The 20,940-nt window shown below is 42.5% G+C and overlaps 1 protein-coding gene across 2 annotated transcripts in view; it reads left to right on the top strand.

Annotated features, from left to right (window-relative positions):
• LOC141110576 (scavenger receptor cysteine-rich type 1 protein M130-like) overlaps positions 1-20,940 on the top strand; it is a 59,606-nt gene that overhangs the window by 13,672 nt on the left and 24,994 nt on the right. For both annotated transcript variants that reach the window (XM_073601986.1, XM_073601988.1), the window contains exons 3-6: positions 4,861-5,181; positions 5,822-6,148; positions 16,618-16,956; positions 17,210-17,524. In XM_073601986.1, the coding sequence (XP_073458087.1) occupies positions 4,861-5,181; positions 5,822-6,148; positions 16,618-16,956; positions 17,210-17,524 (1,302 nt within the window). The remainder of the gene's footprint in view (positions 1-4,860; positions 5,182-5,821; positions 6,149-16,617; positions 16,957-17,209; positions 17,525-20,940) is intronic.

The raw sequence follows: 20,940 nt of genomic DNA on the forward strand, positions 1-20,940 counted from the left end.
TGGTTTAAGTTGGTTTTATCCTCTCTTATACAATGTATGATGCAATCTTTTAAGTAGTTAGATCCATGCTAAACTTGTTTTAGTTAAACTAATTTTAATTAATGTTGGAACTACAATTCAATATTATCACCATATATGTGATCTTTTCTTTTGCGGCCACCATATGTACTTATGTATACTAATTGTTAAAATTCAATAAACAAATTTGACAAGAACAAAGGTTCTCACGTAAAAATCTACAGATCAGAGCAGCGTGGTATCGCTGGACACAAACTCCACCCTACTCGTTTCATCATACATGATGTCATCAGGGGCATCTTTTTCATCAGGGACATCATGCCCCTGATGACATCATGTATGATGAAACTAGTAGGGCGGAGTTTATGTCCAGCAATTACATGCTACTCTGATCTGCAAATTTTTATATGTGAACCTTTTTATCCACTTGTTACATTGTATTGGAATTGTGTTCACTTTTAATGGCATTTTCTCAATAAAACCACCCTGGTTTTACGTTACTTGGCGACTTTTTGCCTTTTTTACATAAACCTCCATGAGAAAGAGTGATTAACCAGCACCAACACCCGTGACGCTACCCTTCTCTACCTCCAGTGGATGGATCCTTTATGATGTGTAATTCCATGCGTGATTAGACTCCTATAATGTGGAGTCTAGCTATCTGGTAAAGGCACATCTTGTATCTATATGATGGAAGGCGCACTTGGGTATACAGTCGCTCACTATCATTTGGACACGTGTTGCAACAACACTTTATTTCTGTATGGACTTATATAGAAATCTTATGGACTGACTACTGTCACTTTATTTCATTTCACATGTTATATTATTATTTTTGTATTTAGCGCGGCAATTATTGTTCATGAATATATATATATATATATATATATATATATATATATATATATATATAAACACATAAACATAATAAACATGTATATACAAATGAAAAATAATAAAAATGTATATATTAAGCATTAGCAATGAAAGCATTCATTTCAATGTCTGCATTGAGGCCCAAAGGTCTGAGACATTTAACCCTATATATCCAGCTAATTTCGAGTTTAGAAACTCCTCCTCTCTAATGTGATTTCAGCTTGTCAATACCTATAAAAGAGGTGCCTCTAAGGATTCGATTATGTACCTCTAGGTAGTGCCTAGAAACTGGATGACTTTTAAAACCTCTCCTGATATTCCCAATGTGCTCATTGAGTCTTACCTGGAGAGGTCGTATCGTACGTCCAACGTATTGTAATCCGCAGGGGCAGGTCAAAAGATAGACTACATGGGTAGTTAAACATGTAATGAAGGGCTTTATTTGAAATTTTTGGGAAGTACTATTAGAAATAAATTTGGTAGTTTTTCTATCTCTAATACTATTAATGGAACATACAGTACATCTTTTACACTTATGATATCCTACCAAATTCTGGAAGAACATTCGTTTATTATTATTAGGGGGATCGCAAACACTGGGTGCTAGTGAGTCCTTCAAAGAAGGAACTTCTCTATACACCACCCGTGGTTTGTCAGGAAGAATGGGGCTAAGTATGTGGTCATTTTTCAATATATGCCAGTGTTAACGTACAAGTTTTTTTTTTCTTGTTCAATGTTTTTATTAAAGTTTCAGTAGAGACGTTACAGAAGAGAAACAGTGTTAGCCATAAACAGTAAGAAAAATACCGCACTACTTCAAAACATGAAATATAAGAAAAAGATAAAATAAATAAAAATGAAGGTAAGCAGCCACTATAAGTGAGAAACACACTAAATAAGATAAGAAAAGTGTTAGCCATACATTAGACCATTGTAAGCAGGTTGAACGTGTATTATTGGCAAAACCATAGTAGGAAACGTGTGGGAACAATGTAGTCTATCCTGAGAGTTAAGCAGAAGGTGGGGTCATCGCCAAGTGCCCCCAGACACCCCATTTGGGACGTACAAGTTTTTTAATCAAAACATTTTGGTGGAAATATCCAGTAACAACAGGCCAAGAAAAAATGTTTTGTTTACTGGTCACTATGGGTTTCTCAACCAAAAGTTGATCCTTACTCAATTCCTGGACTTCAGTTAATCTCTGTTCGAGGACTTGAGCTGAATAGCCTTTCTCTATAAACCTATAGGTTAAGATCTTAGCTTGCACCTAAAGCCCTCGATTTTGGTGCTGTTGCGCCTTAGGCGCATATATTGACTTTTTGGAACTGAATCTAACCATAAGTGATGATGACAGCTATCACGAATAAATATTTGACCAAAAATTAAGGAAAATTTACACATTATATGTTTTTTACTTCTGCTTGCCTTCAGACTCTCGGCCTCTGAATGAAAATCCATCCACACACTCTAGGAAGGGATAAATCTGCGGCGCTAATCTAAATAAATAAACTCCTGAGACGCCAAGAATATAAAAGCTAGTATGAAAGATGCCAATAAAAGACTCAAAAAATGACAGTGGTTCTAAAGTGCGTGGATAACTGATGATAGTATAGGAATAATGCTAAGTGCCAAAGCCAAATAAGGATATATAAAGCAACAATGATATATATCAAGCTCATCAAAGGAGCAAAGGATAACGACCCCAGATGATAATGTTCACACACCTATAAACAAATGATATGGGGGGTAAAACTAAGGCGCTTAAATCAATGGGTATATTCCTGGGATGCCAAAGGAAAAAAACCATGGACACCAAAGGAATAAAAGCCTGTAAGAAGATGCAGGTAGCAATTCAAAAAGAATTCCTATGATGCGTGAATAACTAATAATAACTTAAAAGGGATGAGCTATGTAACAAAGGAACTAATAACCCCACCAGGAAAAAGAAATTCCAAGTAAGGATCCAGTTCATGTAGATTAATATTCCACCATTTTTGTGCAACCAAGAATCATAGCAAATCAATGTTGCATCAAAAGAGTGCAGCTAATTAAGGGAACTAAATAATTGACATCCAAATAATTGGTGACCTTTTTTCAGACCTAAATTATAAAAAGCAATAAATAAAGCTCGTGACTCCAAAAACACAGTGTTCCTAAAAAATGTGTGCAAACAATATTTCGGTGCAGCATCCAAGGTGAAGACAAGTGAATGGATAAATAATTAAATAAATCGACTACGGTCCTAATAATTAAAACACAAATTTACATAATTAATTCTGTTTAAATAATCCATAAATCTTAAATAAATAAATCCATAAGTAAAAATAATTGAAAGCAATAATAATCTCTGAATTACACTCTATAAAAATACACTCTATAAATATTATTGTGCAAATGTTTGTGCAGCATCCAAAATTGATATAAATAAATATAGGAATAAGTTATCAGTTAGCAAAAAAAGTGTATCAAATCGGACAAAAGTTTCTACTAAGTAAACAATGTATCTTCCACAAAAAATTAATTAAGTGAACAACTAATAACACACCAGCAAATAGAAAAACCAGTGTCCAGCATAAATGTCACACTAAATGTGATACCAATAAAAGTGTCCCAAAGTGAATAAAAGTAGTTTCTAAACTAAAAAAATATATTAGCAAAGCATCCCATTCATATCTCCTTCGTGATGAATCAAAGAAAATCTTTCACATATCCCCGGTGAAGAAAAACAGGTGTATAAAAAATAAACCGGTTCCCCCAGCCTCTCACCTCCCGGCTGAGCGATAACAGCCCAAAAATAGCCTCACGCAGTCTGTGCCTGCAGGTGGTTTTGAACGCTGTCAGCTCCCAACAGGATGATATCAGCCTTGGTGTATGTGATAAAGCGTCTCCCGATCTCCAAGTTTCTCAAGCAGTGTTTGCTCAAAAGAATAAGGGGAAGGATTCCATAGTGTAGTATGTAAATCATCGATTTTTTATTAAATAATAACCCACTTACATTCAAAAAATGACAGCATCAGCAAAAACTTTTTAAAACCGGCTCACTGACTCACCGATCCCGGCCGTGATCGGAAAGACAAGTAGCCAAGCAATACCACCTCTCTTCTCCCTGACGCGTTGCGTGACTGTCACGTCACTTTCTCAAAGGGAATGAAGAAAGGCGGACACGGATCGTTCTTATGGGAGAGGGGTAACCATGGCAACCCCTCTGACACAAGCGTATCGGTAAAAATAAACGGCGCTCCTTGTGCACAATAAACTAAAACATTATTCCTAAACAAATCTCTAATTCCTAAATATTAACCATGTTTTCATACATAAAAAAGTTTAATTATAAAAGATAATTGTATTATAGTTGATTAAAAGATGTTATACATGTATATAAATGAACTAAAACATTAAAATGAAAAAAATATATGGGGGAGGAATGGAGAGACTCCCTCTAGTGGTCCATCATAAAAATACAGATCCAGATAATTAAGGCAATTGAGAGATTAAAAATTCCAAAGTGTTTATAAATATAGGCCAGCAACACATAAAAGATTCTAGCTCTAAAATGATTCTACAAAATCAAGGATCTAATTCGGTACTAAATACAAAGGAAATCATAATAATGCCCATTGTAAAAAATGAATGGCCCAAGAAAACAATATTTATAAAACAGCACTTCTAATAATTAGAGATGAAGCAATTAAGATCAAATTCAACATTATGACCCAGAGGCGTTAAAGTACGGAGCTCATGTATCCAACGGGATTCTGCCTGACTCAATTTTATCACTTTGTTATCACCCCTCAGACTCTCGGCCTCTGAATGAAAATCCATCCACACACTCACTATTACCAGAGCAGACATGGAGGTGGAGACATGGGATGTGTCACTCCGCGTACGAAACATCAGTGTAAAAAAAAAGTATAAACTCCAAAAATATATTCTAGTTTTCTTTAACCTCTTTTTGTCTCATGGCAGGTGAAGCTGAAATGCTGAGATTGGTCGGAGGAGGCTCGGAGTGTGAGGGCAGAGTGGAGGTGAAGCACCGCGGGGAGTGGGGCACCGTGTGTGGAGTAAACTGGCGCCGTCAGGAAGCAGCCGTGGTTTGCAAGCAGCTGGGCTGTAACTTTACCAACATCATCCAAGTAAGAGCGGCTTCATTCGGGGCTGGATCAGGGCGCATATGGCTGAGCCACGTGAAATGTGCGTGGGACGAACCTGACCTATGGGCCTGCCAGCACCGCATGTGGGGGAGTGGCAGGTGCAAACACCAAGATGACGCCGGCGTTATCTGCTCAGGTATAACATGTGCCATGGAATCATTTAAAGAATTTTGCTAGGATCAAGAGACAAACATGCTTTCGAATGATTTATAACCCTTGGCTGGTAAGGCTAGAACCCTCCAAAACACGGGACTATCGTGGGCACATTGCACAAATAACCTCTAAGGCACAAATGTATAAAAAAAGTATACATTTTTATTGAATAACAAGATAAAATAGTCTAAAAGAAGGAAGAACAGGGCTTATATGCGTGTATAAAATAGCAGCACATAGTTAAGCAAAGAACCCTATACTAAAACTGAAGAATAAGACAAAGTTTCGAGATTTCAGGTTTACAGTCTTCTTTAGGGCTGCCCATGTACTATGTATATATGTGTTCTATAATACAGAGATAATAATAAAGCCACAGTATATATATATATATTTATATATTCAAAATATGAAAGTTTTTTTTAGCATGCACATTAATATGAATACTGACCAAGCCAACAAAGCTGCTCCATATGGTAATAAGCCCAACAGGTATGAAATCAAGTGAGTGCCTGAATAAATATGATGAAGATATTGTCAGGGAGAGTATACAGTACTTAGTAAGTACTGTATGTAACTTAACCTTGGCATGTCATTTATATTTTTTCTATGCTTATTTTTTACAGCTGCCCCCGTGGAGCCGAGGCTTGTGGGAGGGGATACAGAGTGTGAGGGGAGACTGGAGGTGAAGCACCAGGGCGAATGGGGCACCGTATGCGGTGAATCCTGGCAAGAAAAGGAAGCAGCAGTGGTTTGTCGCCATCTGGGCTGTAGCTCCTCCCACGGTGAGGCTGTGCTGGTCCAGGCGACCTCCTTCGGACCCGGCAGTGGGAAGATTTGGCTCAGTGATGTCACGTGCGCTGGGCAGGAGTCAGACCTGTGGCAGTGCAAACATCAAATGTGGGGGAACCCGTTCTGCCAGCACAAGCAGGATGTTGGCGTCATCTGCGCAGGTGAGATCACTTATTTTCAAACACATTTAAGGTCAGTTAGAATAGGTAAGGTAGAATTAAAGGCAAAGGTTTTTTTTTTTAGCCATCTGTGTCCCATTGGGAAGATTTACCTTCACTTCCTGTCCCATAGCCAAAACAGGAAGTGAGAGAAAATCCCTGCAAATTAATGGAATCCCTTGGGGCTCCAGGTCACCAGAACTTGTGTCCCCATTGGAAGATTTCCCCTCTATTTCTTTTCTGGGGACAACCAAAAATTTCGAATTTTCTTTTAAAATCACTTTCAAGCACAATGGTAAACAGGACAAAAAGAGAGGGTGGATCCCCTCTAACAGTGAAAAATATAAAACTAATATGTGTTCTAACCCCTTTCCACTCTATCCAAAACAAAAAAAAAGTTTTTCTTTTTGTCATACTTTAAAGGGTGTATTCTCTTTTGGAAGATTTACCCTCACCATCTGTTCTACCGACAACTGTAAAATTGTGGCTTTCCCATTACTTTGGGGTCTAGCTATTAAAAAAAAAAATCATGGTGCAAATATCTCGGCAGTCACACAAACGTTTGTGAATAATCCCCATAATGTTTGTAATATGTGTGAAATGTGTTTTTTTAATAATAATAATTATTATTATTATTATTATATTATATTATTATATTATTGCCTATGATCATCAGCTCCATCGTGTGGCCACAATGCAGTATTTTTCTAAAATACCACAATAAATGAATGAATAATCTGAATTATTTGTGGGGTCTTGTGCCAAAGATCGAGAATACTTTATGTATATTGATATAAAATAACCTACTGATGAAAATAAATCAAATGAGCTAATAAAATAAAGTTACACTGTTCTCAGATCTCTCTGTGACCTACAGAACACATCACTCTAATGGAAAACAGATGGGAGCGAGGTGTTCAGTAGTCCTATACAGTGCAGTAAATAAAAATTCTTACAGCAAATACACTATATTGTCAAAAGTATTGGAACACCTGCATTTACACGCACATGAACTTTAATGGCATCCCAGTCTTAGTCCGTAGGGTTCAATATTGAGTTGGCCCACCTTTTGCAGCTATAACAGCTTCAACTCTTCTGGGAAGGCTGTCCACAACGTTTAGGAGTGTGTCTATGGGAATGTTTGATCATTCTTCCAGAAGCGCATTTGTGAGATCAGGTACTGATGTTGTACAAGAAGGCCTGGATCGCAGTCTCCGCTCTAATTTATCCCAAAGGTGTTCTGTCGGGTTAAGACCAGGACTCTGTGCAGGTCAGTTAAGCTTTCTCCACCCCAAACTCGCTCATCCACACTATATTGCCAAAAGTGTTGGGCCACCCCTCCAAATCATTTGGTGGAGGAGGGAATTATGGGGTGGGGTCGTTTTTCAGGGGTTGGGCTTGGCCCCTTAGTTCCAGTGAAAACAACTCTAAAGGTGTCAGCATACCGAGACATTTTGAACAATTTCATGCTCCCAACTTTGTGGGAACAGTTTGGGGATGGGCTCTTCCTGTTCCAACATGACTGCGCACCAGTGCACAAAAAAGGTCCATAAAGACAAGAACGAATGAGTTTGGGGTGGAGGAACTTGACTGGCCTGCACAGAGTCCTGACCTCAACCCGATAGAACACCTTTGGGATAAATTAGAGCGGAGACTACTTATTATATCTTTTCATGTGACAACACTAAAGAAATTACACTTTGCTACAAAGTACTGAGTGTACAGCTTGTATAACAGTGTAAATTTGCTGTCCCCTGAAAATAACTCAACACACAGACATTAATGTGTAAACCACTGGCAACAAAAGTGAGTACACCCCTAAGTGAAAATGTCCAAATTGGGCCCAAAGTGTCAATATTTTGTGTGGTCACCATTATTTTCCAGCACTGCCTTAACCCTCTTGGGCATGGAGTTCACCAGAGCTTCATAGGTTGCCACTGGAGTCCTCTTCCACTCCTCAATGACGACATCACAGAGCTGATGGATGTTAGAGACCTTGCACTCCTTCCGCTTGAGGATGCCCCACAGATGCTCAATAGGGTTTAGGTCTGGAGATATGCTTGGCCAGTCCATCACCTTTACCCTCAGCTTCTTTAGCAAGGCAGTAGTCATCTTGTAGGTGTGTTTGGGGTCATTATCATGTTGGAATACTGCCATGCGTCCCAGTCCCCAAAGGGAGGGGGTCATGCTCTGCTTCAGTATGTCACAGTACATGTTGGCATTCATGGTTCCCTCAATGATCTGTAGCTCCCCAGTGCTGGCAGCACTCATGCAGCCCCAGACCATGACACTCCCACCACCATGCTTTACTGTAGGTAAGACACACTTGTCTTTGTACTCCTCACCTGGTTCCCGCCACACACACTTGACACCATCTGAACCAAATAAGTTTATCTTGGACTCATCAGACCACAGGACATGGTTCCAGTAACCTACGTCCTTAGTCTGCTTGTCTTCAGAAAAACTGTTTGCGGGCTTTCTTGTGCATCATCTTTAGAAGAGGCTTCCTTCTGGGATGACAGCCATGCAGACCAATTTGATGCAGTGTGTGGCGTATGGTCTGAGCACTGACAGGCTAACCCCTTCAACCTCTGCAACAATGTTGGCAGCACTCATACGTCTATTTCCCAAAGACAACCTCTGGATATGACGCTGAGCACGTGCAATCAACTTCTTTGGTCGACCATGGCGAGGCCTGTTCTGAGTGCTACAGCTCAATTTCAGGGTCTTGGCATTCTTCTTACAGCCTAGGCCATCTTTATGTAGGGCGACAAATCTTTTTTTCAGATCCTCAGAGAGTTCTTTGCAATGATGTGCCATGTTGAACTTCCAGTGACCAGTATGAGAGGTTTAGACATTAATGGCTGTGTGTTGAGTTATTTTGAGGGGACAGCAAATTTACACTGTTATACAAGCTGTACACTCACTACTTTACATTGTAGCAATGTGTCATTTCTTCAGTGTGGTCACATGAAAAGATATAATAAAACATTTACAAAAATGTGAGGGGTGTACTCACTTTTGTGAGATACTGTGTATATATACTGTTACTGATTAAAATTTTCGTGTTCGATTAATAGTTTTTTTTAATCGATTAATCAACTAATTTCGATTAATTATAACGCACATACAGATCCAACTACTTTTAGCTGATCTTGCATTGCAACTCTGCATTAGTCAGTGGTAAATGTGGTATACACTATATACAATCACCCAACACTAGTTAGTTTCCACAATCCATGACTTAACCACTTGAGCCCCGGACCATTATGCTGCCTAAGGACCAGAGGTCTTTTTCCAATTTGGCACTGCGTCGCTTTAACTGCTAATTGCGCGGTCATGCAATGCTGTACCCAAACGAAATTTGCGTCCTTTTCTTCCCACAAATAGAGCTTTCTTTTGATGGTATTTGATCACCTCTGCGGTTTTTATTTTTTGCGCTATAAACGGAAAAAGACCGAAAATTTTGAAAAAAAATGATATTTTCTACTTTTTGTTATAAAAAAAATCCAATAAACTCAATTTTAGTCATACATTTAGGCCAAAATGTATTCGGCCACATGTCTTTGGTAAAAAAAATGTCAATAAGCGTATATTTATTGGTTTGCGCAAAAGTTATAGCGTCTACAAACTAGGGTACATTTTCTGGAATTTACACAGCTTTTAGTTTATGACTGCCTATGTCATTTCTTGAGGTGCTAAAATGGCAGGGCAGTACAAAACCCCCCCCAAATGACCCCATTTTGGAAAGTAGACACCCCAAGGAAATTGCTGAGAGGCATGTTGAACCCATTGAATATTTATTTTTTTTGTCCCAAGTGATTGAAAAATGACAAAAAAAAAAAAAAATATTTACAAAAAGTCGTCACTAAATGATATATTGCTCACACAGGCCATGGGCCTATGTGGAATTGCACCCCAAAATACATTTAGCTGCTTCTCCTGAGTATGGGGATACCACATGTGTGGGACTTTTTGGGAGCCTAGCCGCGTACGGGGCCCCGAAAACCAATCACCGCCTTCAGGATTTCTAAGGGTGTAAATTTTTGCTTTCACTCTTCACTGCCTATCACAGTTTCGGAGGCCATGGAATGCCCAGGTGGCACAAAACCCCCCAAAATGACCCCATTTTGGAAAGTAGACACCCCAAGCTATTTGCTGAGAGGCATATTGAGTCCATGGAATATTTTATATTTTGACACAAGTTGCGGGAAAGTGACACTTTTTTTTTTTTTTTTTTTTTCATAAAGTTGTCACTAAATGATATATTGCTCACACAGGCCATGGGCATATGTGGAATTGCACCCCAAAATACATTTAGCTGCTTCTCCTGAGTATGGGGATACCACATGTGTGGGACTTTTTGGGAGCCTAGCCGCGTACTGGACCCCGAAAACCAATCACTGCCTTCAGGATTTCTAAGGGTGAAAATTTTTGATTTCACTCTTTACTGCCTATCACAGTTTCGGAGGCCATGGAATGCCCAGGTGGCACAAAACCCCCCCAAATGACCCCATTTTGGAAAGTAGACACCCCAAGCTATTTGCTGAAAGGCATGGTGAGTATTTTGCAGCTCTCATTTGTTTTTGAAAATGAAGAAAGACAAGAAAAAACATTTTTTTTTTTCTTTTTTCAATTTTCAAAACTTTGTGACAAAAAGTGAGGTCTGCAAAATACTCACTATACCTCTCAGCAAATAGCTTGGGGTGTCTACTTTCCAAAATGGGGTCATTTGGGGGGGTTTTGTGCCACCTGGGCATTCCATGGCCTCCGAAACTGTGATAGGCAGTGAAGAGTGAAATCAAAAATTCACGCCCTTAGAAAGCCTGAAGGCGGTGCTTGGTTTTCGGGGTCCCGTACGCGGCTAGGCTCCCAAAAAGTCTCACACATGTGGTATCCCCGTACTCAGGAGAAGCAGCAGAATGTATTTTGGGGTGTAATTTCACATATTTCCATGGCATGTTTGAGCAATATATCATTTAGTGACAACTTTGTGCAAAAAAAAAAAAAAAAAAAAAAAATTTGTCTCTTTCCCGCAATTTGTGTCGCAATATAAAATATTCCATGGACTCGACATGCCTCTCAGCAAATAGCTTGGGGTGTCTACTTTCCAAAATGGGGTCATTTGGGGGGGTTTTGAACTGTCCTGGCATTTTATGCACAACATTTAGAAGCTTATGTCACACATCACCCACTCTTCTAACCACTTGAAGACAAAGCCCTTTCTGACACTTATTGTTTACATGAAAAAGTTTTTTTTTTTTGCAAAAAAATTACTTTGAACCCCCAAACATTATATATTTTTTTAAAGCAAATGCCCTACAGATTAAAATGGTAGGTGTTTCATTTTTTTTTTTCACACAGTAATTGCGCAGCGATTTTTCAAACGCATTTTTTGGGGAAAAAACACACTTTTTTTAATTTTAATGCACTAAAACACGCTATATTGCCCAAATGTTTGATGAAATAAAAAAGATGATCTTAGGCCGAGTACATGGATACCAAACATGACATGCTTTAAAATTGCGCACAAACGTGCAGTGGCAACAAAATAAATACATGTTTAAAAGCCTTCAAAAGCCTTTACAGGTTACCACTTTAGATTTACAGAGGAGGTCTACTGGAAAAATTACTGCACTCGATCTGGCCTTCGCGGTGATACCTCACATGCATGGTGCAATTGCTGTTTATGTTTGACGACAGACCGCCGCTTGCGTTTGCCTTAGCGCGAGAGCAGGGGGCGACAGGGGTGTTTTTTTTTTTTTGTTTTTTTTTCTTTATTATTTTTTTGCTTTTTTAATCTTACTTTTAAACTGTTCCTTTCATATTTTTTTTTTTAATCATTTTTATTGTTATCTCGGGGAATGTAAATATCCCCTATGATAGCAATAGGTAGTGACAGGTACTCTTTTTTGAAAAAATTGTGGTCTATTAGACCCTAGATCTCTCCTCTGCCCTCAAAGCATCTGACCACACCAAGATCGGTGTGATAAAATGCTTCCCCAATTTCCCAATGGCGCTATTTACATCCGGCGAAATCTAAGTCATGAAATACTCGTAGCTTCCGGTTTCTTAGGCCATAGAGATGTTTGGAGCCACTCTGGTCTCTGATCAGCTCTATGGTCAGCTGGCTGAATCACCGGCTGCATTCTCAGGTTCCCTGTTGAGACAGGAGAGCCAGAGAAAAACACGGAAGACGGTGGGGGGGGGGGGGCATTCCCTCCCACGGCTTGTAAAAGCAGTCTAGAGGCTAATTAGCCGCTAGGATTGCTTTTACATGAAAGCCGACCGCTGGCTGAAAAGAATGATACCAAGATGATACCTAAACCTGCAGGCATCATTCTGGTATAACCACTCAAAGTCGTGAATGGCGTACCTGAAGACAAAAAAATGGTTAACAATGGTTAACAATAAAGCACAGTAAAGTGTAAATAATTACACACCTGAAAAACAAACATGATAAAACATAATAACAATAACAATAACAATAACAATAAAACATTGCAGAATAGAATACAGTAAAAAAGAGCAGAACAATAGAGAGAGAGAATAGAGAGAGAGAGAACAATAAAACAACAACTATTTTTTTTTATTTCATATTTTTTTTTTTTTTTACACTTTTTTTGTAACTAACTTTTATAACGGTAACCGGTTCCAGGTTCGGGTCTCTCAAAATGCGATGGCATCTTGGGAGACCCTGTGAAAGTGTGCCTAGTCTGTGCAATGCTGTACCCTACGCTAATACTCAACTAGTGAATGGTAGCGTTCAAAACATTCACCAATGCAAGACCAGGATTGTCAGGACAGGAGGGACAATAATAGCGGGTGTCACGCCTATATCCGCGCTCTTACTGCAGACACAACATCTTTTTTGGGGGTTCGTTGGGTAGGGGTACTCGGGAGGACATAAAAATGCCTCTCATGCAGCCGACTGCATTTGGTTGGGGATGTGAATGGGGGAAGTACGGGCGCTGCAGAAGCGGTGGGTTCCCAATTAGGATTGGCGAATGCAGCAGGAAGGGCACTATGGGCACGACGGGCCTGTGTTTGTCTTTTTGGTGGCAGCGGGACACTACTTGTGCTTGCCACCTCACCAGCTTCAACTGCACTTATGGGACTCGCCACGTCACCACGTGTTACTGCAGTGCTGGTTTGACTACGACCGGGGTGTACTAGGCCGCTGGCGCTTGCCAGTTCACCAAAACGCTACCAAAAAACGTTAGCGATCGCAGGGATCAGGCCTGACTCTGCGAACGCTGCAGTTATGCGTTTAGTGTTTTGTAAGTGTCAGTGATCGATCGATACTGCACTTGGGTGGGCTGGGCCGGGCCGGGCGGAGGGGCAAAACGCAGGTGCTAGCAGGTATCTGGGCTGATCCCGCTAACACTGCGTTTTTGGGAACCCTAAACTGCTGGTGACGCTAGTATAGATCTGATCGGATCAGATATTGATGCGATCAGATACTATACCACTAAGGGAGGTGTACGGTGCGTGCGTGGGTGTTAGCGGTACTGGCGCTAACCTGACGCTGCCTGGGGCTGGTGCTTGCCAGTTCACCAAAACGCTACAAAAAAAACTGTTAGCGATCGCAGGGATCAGGCCTGACTCTGCGAACGCTGCAGTTATGCGTTTAGTGTTTTGTAAGTGTCAGTGATCGATCGATACTGCACTTGGGTGGGCTGGGCTGGGCCGGGCGGAGGGGCAAAACGCAGGTGCTAGCAGGTATCTGGGCTGATTCCGCTAACACTGCGTTTTTGGGAACCCTAAACTGCTGGGGACGCTAGTATAGATCTGATCGGATCAGATATTGATCCGTTCAGATACTATACCACTAAGGGAGGTGTATGCTGCGTGCGTGGGTGTTAGCGGTACTGGCACTAACCTGACGCCTGGGGCTGGTGCTTGCCAGTTCACCAAAATGCTACCAAAAAAACTGTTAGCGATCGCAGGGATCAGGCCTGACTCTGCGAACGCTGCAGTTATGTGTTTAGTGTTTTGTAAGTGACAGTGATCGATCGATACTGCACTTGGGTGGGCTGGGCGGAGGCACAAAACGCAGGTGCTAGCAGGTATCTGGGCTGATCCCGCTAACACTGCGTTTTTGGGAACCCTAAACTGCTGGGGACGCTAGTATAGATCTGATCAGATCAGATATTGATCCGATCAGATACTATACCACTAAGGGAGGCGTATGCTGCATGCGTGGGTGTTAGCGGTACTGGCGCTAATCTGACGCTGCCTGGGGCGACGCATATCACCGCCGGGCGATCAGGGGGCTAAATCTTTATTCGGTAATAAACGGCGGGTGCCCTGACACTATAAAAAATAAACGAACTAACCAGCGTCATCCGTAACGGTTATACGGTGATCAGTGGTGAAAGGGTTAACTAGGGGGCAATCAAGGGGTTAAAACATTTATTAGGTAGTATATGGGGGTCCCTGACGCTATAAAACGCTGACGGCGAACCTAAATATTTACCTCACTAACTAGCGTCACCAGCGACACTAATACAGCGATCAGAAAAATGATCGCTTAGTGACACTGGTGACAGGGGGTGATCAAGGGGTTAAAACTTTATTAGGGGGGGTTAGGGGGGTACCCTAGACCTAAAGGGGGGTAATACTCACTGTCCCAACACTGTAACTGTCACAAACTGACACTATGCAGTAATCAGAAAAAAAAAAAAAAAAAAAAAAAAAAACTGCTGGTGTCAGTTTGTGACAGGGGGGGGGGGGGGTGATTGGGGGGGGATCGGGGGGCGATCGGGGGGGGGGATCGGGGTGTTTTGTGTGCCTGGCATGTTCTACTGTGTGTGTGTGTGTTGTGCACTCACATAGATGTCTTCTCTCCTCGGGCCGGAACGGAAAATACCGACCCGAGGGGAGATGACATCACTTCCTTTGCTGCTGTTTAGCATACAGCAGCAAAGGAGTGTTCTCATTGGCCGGCGGCGATCGCGAGGGGGGGGCCACGAACGGATGGTCTCCCCCTCATCACGGATCGCCGCTGGACAAAAGACGACCGCCTCGGGCACCGGGGGGGGGTCCGATCGGACCCCCCACCCGCGGAAGGCAAATCACGTATATGTACGTGATTTTGCCTGTCCGTGCCACTTTGCCGACGTACATCGGCGTGAGGCGGTCGTCAAGTGGTTAATGTCACAGTTCACACAAATACGTTTTAAATTCAAACTGTAGCACTGACATAAGTAATTTTTTTTCCCACAGTAGCGTGACAATCCCTCCACCTCCGGTCTAACGAATCACTCTTACCTTATGGCATGGACCCCTGTGCAAACAGGTGGTCATGCAAGCGGGTATCAAAAGGGTTAAAACGGACCATAAACTTCTCTCACGTCTCCTTAGATCTCAGCAAGGACGCCAGGTCATGGGTAGAAAGAAAAGATCTAAGTGCTCACTGTTTAAGTATAAGATTAAATTTTTGTGTTCAAACACAAACTACTCACATAAAGATGATAAAAACACAGCATGTAAAGCCGACAATCGTGTTAGTTCCGTAGGGCAGCAGTGGGTGACATCATGCGTAGCTCCTCTCCCGTACACGTTACGTTCAATCAGAACTTCGACATCACCGGACACCTCCCCCCTTCCCTTCGTTAGCAGACGGAGGCACTTGGGGAAGGGGGGAAGAGTCCAGCGATGTCGATGTCTATGATGTCAATGGATCTCCGACGGAACTCCCTAAAGACCCGGAAGCCGGCGGAGAGGTGAGTACCGATCAAAAGAATTTTGATCGATCAAAAACATTAATCCATTAATTGAGGAATTAATCTTTAATGTCCACAGCCCTAATATATATATATTATATATATTATAAAAATAACTTTGAGCAAAGAAAAACAATGCAGCCACCAGGTTTGAGGAGTGTTATTCTGCAATATATTATATTTTTGTTCTTGGGTTTAGATAAGCTGTATCTTTAATTTGGTATAGTGTGTGGAAATGTTATGATTTTTCTATTGCTGTCTGGGACCATTGTCTAACCTGTTTGCAGTTTTGTTCAGCTTCAGCTTTATGTGGCTGAGCATTTAACAAAAATGCAACAAACATTCATGATCATACGTCCCTCTTGTGTCCCCAACCTTTTCTCAATTGTTCCTTTCTCCATAGATTCAATTTATATTATACATTTTCATTGTTAATTTATTAATAAATTGGAACATTCGTTAATAATGTATCACAAAAGTTGTCAGTCCTTGTATATGTTTTAAAACTGAAAATGTAATAAAGAACTCTATTTAAAAAATATAATAATAGCATCCTAGATTGTAAGCTCTAACGAGCAGGGCCCTCTGATTTCTCCTGTATTGAATTGTTTTGTAACTGTACTGTCTGTCCTCATGTTGTAAAGCGCTGCGCAAACTGTTGGTGCTATATACATCTTGTATAATAATAATTAAAAGTAGGTAAAATTTACCCATCATGTTTAATTTTTTTCCCTTGTCCTTTAGGTGAACCAGAGGAGATTAAACTGGTTGATGGGCAAACAGAATGTGAGGGAAGATTAATGGTGAAGCATCGGGGGGAGTGGGGCTCAGTGTGCGGCTATTACTGGGGTGTCCCTGAAGCCACCGTGGCCTGTAGACAGCTGGGATGTGGCAGCCTACAGGAAGATGGTGTGAAAGCCAAGACTGCCAACTTTGGAGCTGGCTCCGGAAAGACCTGGTTAAGCCATGTGAAATGTACTGGAAGGGAGTCTTCTCTGGCCAAGTGTCACCACCGGATGTGGGGAGTTGAGGGATGCAGGCACAAGGATGATGTTGGCGTGGTCTGTGAGGACAAGAACACAGGTATTCAACTTTGCAGTGTAATTCCATCTCCTTCTACATTTTGACAGTGGTAATTGTTATATGGTTATTAGATTGACGAATGTGGTCAATGAAAAATAGTTTTTTTATCTTGTGTATCTCCTCCACAGCTGGTCAAGGATCTATACATATTATATATGACTATATCAAAAATATTTTTTATTTTTCATGTAAGTACATTCTTTCTTGGAATTGTCTACATTTTTTTTACTCCTCTATCTTCTTGGTTCCCCAGGACTGAGCAGCCAGTTCAGACTTGTGAATGGCAGTCAGCGTTGTTCTGGGAGAGTGGAGAGAATCTACGCTGGTAAATGGGGAGCAATGTGTGGAGAACACTGGGACTTGAGGGCCGCCAACGTCTTATGTAGACAGTTGCATTGTGGTACTGCGGTATCCGTCCCCCGCGGTGGGTATTTTGGAGAAAATCACCTGGTGTGGAAGGATGAGTTCCACTGTAAAGGCACAGAGTCTGACCTCAAGCAGTGCACAAAGGCAACTCTAGGGAACCATAACTGTCCAAACTGGGTTACAGCCGGCATCATATGTACAGGTACGTACTTGGTACATTTTATCTAGTAAATACAAACATCTAAACTTCATTAAATATATGCCTCAGTGCACTTTATATGTATTAGCCAAACTATTGCAGCTGGCTTGGAAAATAATTATAGTAGCCAGTTTCTGAGGTAGTCTAGTAGGCCATCAAAATCAGAGATATTTGGATGCGTGAGGCCTACATGAGAAAAAAATCTCACAGAATTGTATAAAACGGTGATTGGATGAGCTGTAATAAATATTCTAAAATATAATTTTATATTCAAATATATATGTAGCACCCTCTAGTGTGTGCTAGATGTAGTATAGGATATATTAGTGTAGGTAAATTTAGTTAACTCTGAGCTAAGTCTGAGCTATGGAATCTGGGGCAGGGTTCAGTGACTCAGGGCTGGGTGACCCATCCTGACAGCTCCTCTGGTGCCTCCCCCTGTTTCTGGGACATTGCAGAATGTTCTGGAGCTAGTGGGCAGAGGTTAGGATGAGCTGTCTTGAGTATTTATGGAACCTCAACCTTGGGCATCCGCAGAACTTTTTTCGAGGGGGGGGGGGGGGCATCATTTTAAGGTTACCCATGTTCCATCCCTTTTCGACAACTCTATTATCATGGTTAGAGACTGTGGACATACTACAGGAGATGGTCAGAGATTGCAGAAATACTACAGGAGACGGTCAGAGACTGCAGACATACTACAGGAGATGGTCAGAGACTGCAGACATACTACAGGAGATGGTCAGAGACTGCAGACGCAGTACAGATTACACCCAGATACATTACACCCCCATACACACAGATTGCACCCAGATACATTACACCCCCATACACACAGATTACACACAATCATTGGGATGGAGAACTCTATATTGCAATATATTTCTATATTGCAAGCTTCAGATGACATTAGAGAGAACAAAATGGATTACTAACCCCAGAAAAGGCAGATGGAAGGCTCCAACAACAGCTGCACGTGCCAAGCAGCTCAGATGAGGCTGGGGCCCCATGCGGTGAGTGTTCTTGGGTCCCCAATCTAGAAGGGAGCGCTGAGCCTCTTACACATGTCCTGGAAGAGCACACACAACCGGCAGTCCGAGCTGAGGAGGAGGAGAGGAGGGGAGATAAATCATCAGTGATCAGGTCGGGCTGAGCATTAGCAGACGCTGTCCGCTCCAGGCAGCAGGTGAAAGGTAACAGGCAAGCTGCGGGCAAACTTTTTCTTATTGGCCGCGCTGCCTCCCCCAGCTCAGGGGCCGCAAACACCATCACTCCATGACACACACTCCATGTTGTGTATGTGACTCCCGACCCTGGGACATGCAGCGCGGTGCCCCAGACTGATGTGCGCACTTACCTATATGTAGCGCCGAGCCTGCCAGGAGGGCACTTGCCCCCCCTTTCCCCTACTTGTGGACACACATGGCCTCAGCCAATACCCAGGAGCTGGCTGGAAGGGGGCTGAGACCACTCCATAAATAGACATGGGCCATGCTAGCAGGGGCAGTCAGGTGGAAGATGGAGATATGGTGCTGAGGAAGCAGTTGGTGGCCCTTTAGGGGTACCCCTTAGTCTTGGGGGGTGTCTCCTTAGGCCAGGGCTTGGATGCTAGAAGGATCTTGCCACAACACACAGAGGAAGCCCTTCCTGGCACAGGAGCAAGAGAGAGGATACTGTGAGTAGGTCAGCACTACAGGGGACTTACAAGGGGAGAGACTGACACATGTAGCCAGTTCTCCCTGAAGGCAGCAGTGTGCTTAAGTCTACATCCTTCCTCTGGGAGATCTCCTGAGAGTCAGCTGGGTGGACTGGTGAAGAGTCAGTCTGGAGGACTGGACAGGAGAGTGGGGGTCCCCCTAAAGATCCATACCAGACCCTTATCCGAGCACGCAACCTGGCAGGCTGCATGAAAAGAGGGGGGGGTGAGAGAGTGCCCCCCCTCCTGAACCGTACCAGGCCACATGCCCTCAACATGGGGAGGATGATCCCATGTTGATGGGAACAAGGGCCTCATCCCCACAACCCTTGCCCGGTGGTTGTGGGGGTATGCAGGCGGGGGGCTTATCGGAATGTGGAGGCCCCCTTTAACAAGGGGACCCCCAGATCCTGCCCCCCCGTGTGAAGGTAATGGGGTACAAATGTACTCCTACCATTTCACAAAAAAAGTGTCAAAAATTTTAAAAAAGACAAGAGACAGTTTTTGACATCTCCTTTATTAATGTCTTCTTCTTTCCCCGCTTCTTCTTCCACCTTCTTCTGGTCTTCATTTGGTTTTCTTCCTCCATTTTGTTCTTCCCCCGCTTCTTCCTCTGCTTCTTCCTTTCTTCCTCCGATCCTCTGCTTCTTCCTTCGGTCTTCTCGCCTGCATCTTCCTCCGGCTTCTTCTTCCCCACTTCGTTCCATGAGAGGTTCCCGCTGTGTGACCCTTCTGTTATTCTGACAGTTCTTATATAACTGAGGGCAGGGCCACCCGGTGACCCCACTGCCCTCTGACGCACAGGGACTTCCCTATGGATTTCCCTGTGGTGTCAGAGGGGGACGGGGTCACCCGTTACGTACCCCTCTGACATCACGGGCAAAGACATAGGGAAGTCCCCGTGAAGTCCCCGTGCGTCAGAGGGGGGCAGGGTCACCGGGTGACCCCGCCCTAAGTTATATAAGAACTGTCAGAAGAACAGAAGTGTCACACTGCGGAAACCTCCCATGGATACGGATCGTCCGGAGAATGAAGCGGGGAAGAAGAAGCCGGAGGAAGATGCAGCGAGAAGACCGAAGGAATAAGCAGAGGATCGAAGGAAGAAGAGGAAGAAGTAGAGGAAGAAGCTGGGGAAGAACAAGATGGAGGAAGAAAACCGAATGAAGACCAGAAGAAGATGGAAGAAGCGGGAAAAGAAGAAGACATTAATAAAGGAATTGTCAAAAACCGTCTCTTGTCTTTTTTAACATTTTTGACACTTTTTTTGTGAAATGGTAGGGGTACATTTGTAGAAGTGTAGAAATGGGGTGGTTGGCGCTACCCTCAAATAATATATACTTATACCAACAGGGTATGTGATCAGAAAAGGAAAGGACATCACTTACTCACATTGTGGGATTGGTTCTTTTGGACTATATACATAGGCGTGCGCAGCCTATTGCATTAGGGTGTGCACCCTTAAGCTCAAACACACATGCGTATGCGGGTGTCTACATATATATGACCTCGGCACATTGATCTCCCCGCCGGCACAGTGAAAGAGAAGAGCATAAACACTTCTCTTATGGCAGAACCAGTAAGAGTGAGATCTTTCCCCTGTTTCTGCTGCTAAACAGAGCGATAACACTAATGTGCACAGGGTGGTTAGGGTGTGCCTGGGCACACCCGGCACACCCTGTGCGCACGCCTATGACTATATATATATATATATATATATACTTTT

The sequence above is a fragment of the Aquarana catesbeiana genome, linkage group LG10 (genome assembly GCF_042186555.1).
Source record: "Aquarana catesbeiana isolate 2022-GZ linkage group LG10, ASM4218655v1, whole genome shotgun sequence".
In the NCBI taxonomy this organism is placed as follows: Eukaryota; Metazoa; Chordata; class Amphibia; order Anura; family Ranidae; genus Aquarana; species Aquarana catesbeiana.